The sequence below is a fragment of the Nicotiana attenuata genome, unplaced genomic scaffold, assembly GCF_001879085.1.
Source record: "Nicotiana attenuata strain UT unplaced genomic scaffold, NIATTr2, whole genome shotgun sequence".
NCBI lineage: Eukaryota > Viridiplantae > Streptophyta > Magnoliopsida > Solanales > Solanaceae > Nicotiana > Nicotiana attenuata.
Window position 1 is genome coordinate 1,137,326 of NW_017670295.1, and position 1,511 is coordinate 1,138,836.

At 42.8% G+C, this 1,511-nt stretch overlaps 1 protein-coding gene across 1 annotated transcript; it reads left to right on the forward strand.

The window, feature by feature from the left end:
* The first annotated feature begins 286 nt into the window (after positions 1-286).
* On the forward strand, positions 287-1,089 carry LOC109237398. The gene is made up of 2 exons (XM_019403705.1): positions 287-535; positions 715-1,089. Exons 1-2 carry the CDS (start codon positions 287-289, stop codon positions 1,087-1,089), a joined length of 624 nt encoding a protein of 207 aa, XP_019259250.1.
* Positions 1,090-1,511: the final 422 nt, after the last annotated feature.

A 1,511-nucleotide genomic window follows, 5' to 3' on the forward strand; every position in this document is an offset into this window, starting at 1 on the left:
CACACTAGGTGTAAACCTAATCCAAAATCTAACTCCCTGTGGATTCGACCCTGAATTACGTTGGATTTTTATTATTGCTTCGACCGCCTCACAACCTATATTAGTGGCGTGAGTTTGGGCGACATTAAAGAACCTCAACAACAATATAGACCACCGCAGGTTGAACATCAGGAAAACTAGACAAATCACTTTGAGGAGATGATGAAGAAATTAATGGCTGACCAGCAAGCCCAAACAGCAAAGATGATAAAAAGTAATAGTTGATCAGCAAGCCCAAAAAGCAGCGATGACAAATTTGGAGCGGCAAATGGGAAAACTTGCTAGTGCCCAAAATACTCGACCAGTTGGAGCCCTTCCAAGCGACACTGAGGCTAATCCTAAGGAATCTATTAATGCTGTATCATTGAGGAATGGGAGACATTTAGAAGAAGTCCGGTCGAAAAAGAGAAAACAAGTGAACTTTAATGAAAAGTCGGCCACTATAGAGTCAGAATCAGAAAAATCAAAGGAGTTGGAGAAGCCAGCTGAAGAGGCAGTAGCTAAGAACCCCCACCAGTAGTTGCGAGGCCACTACCTCCATTCCTTCAAAGATTGCAGAAAGTGAAGGATAATGCCGTGTATAAAAGGTTTCTTGATATTCTGATGCAGGTGTAAATCAATATTCCACCGGTAGACATCCTGCAAGAAGTGCCCAAATATGCAAACTATATCAAGGACATAGTAGCAAATAAAAGGAGGTTGACCGATTTCAAGACTGTGGCACTCACTGAGGAATGTAGCTCAAGAATTCAAAGCAAGCTACCTCAGAAATTGAAGGATCTGGATAGTTTCACTATCCAAATCTCGATTGATAAGCATGTATTCGGGCGAGCTTTATCTGATCTTGGAGCGAGCATCAATTTGATGCCGCTATCTATGTTCAGGCAGTTGGGTTTGGGTGAGTCGCGCCCAACAACGGTAATCTTACAATTGGATGATCGCTCTCTTGCTCATCCTGAAGGACTGATTGAAGATGTGTTAGTTCAAGTGGCTTCTTTCATATTCTTATCTTTGCCTACGAGCCTGATCATGTTGGGGCGCCCATTCTAAGCCACGAGCCGAGCTATTATTGATGTATGTGATGGAAAGATAATGAGAGTCGGTGATCGAGTGGAGGTATTCAATGTGTATAAAGCACTCAGATTTCCAGCCCAGTATGAAGAGTTATCCATGATTTCTGTGGTGGAAAGTGATGCTATGTCATTACTGCCTTATATGAGCCCTATAGATCCTCTTGAACGAGCTTTGATTGGGGATGAAGAAGACAGTGAAGATGAAATGATGGGAGAAATTGAGCAAGTACTTGACATGTCTTGCAGTTATGTCCATGGGTTTGGAAAATTTGAGGAGTTGGACAGGCCTGTCACTCTGACCCCTCCTAAGCCATCTATTGAAGAAGCTCCAAAGCTAGAACTTAAGCCCCTTCCTACGCATCTGCACTATGCTTATTTGGGGAACTCTAAGACATTGCT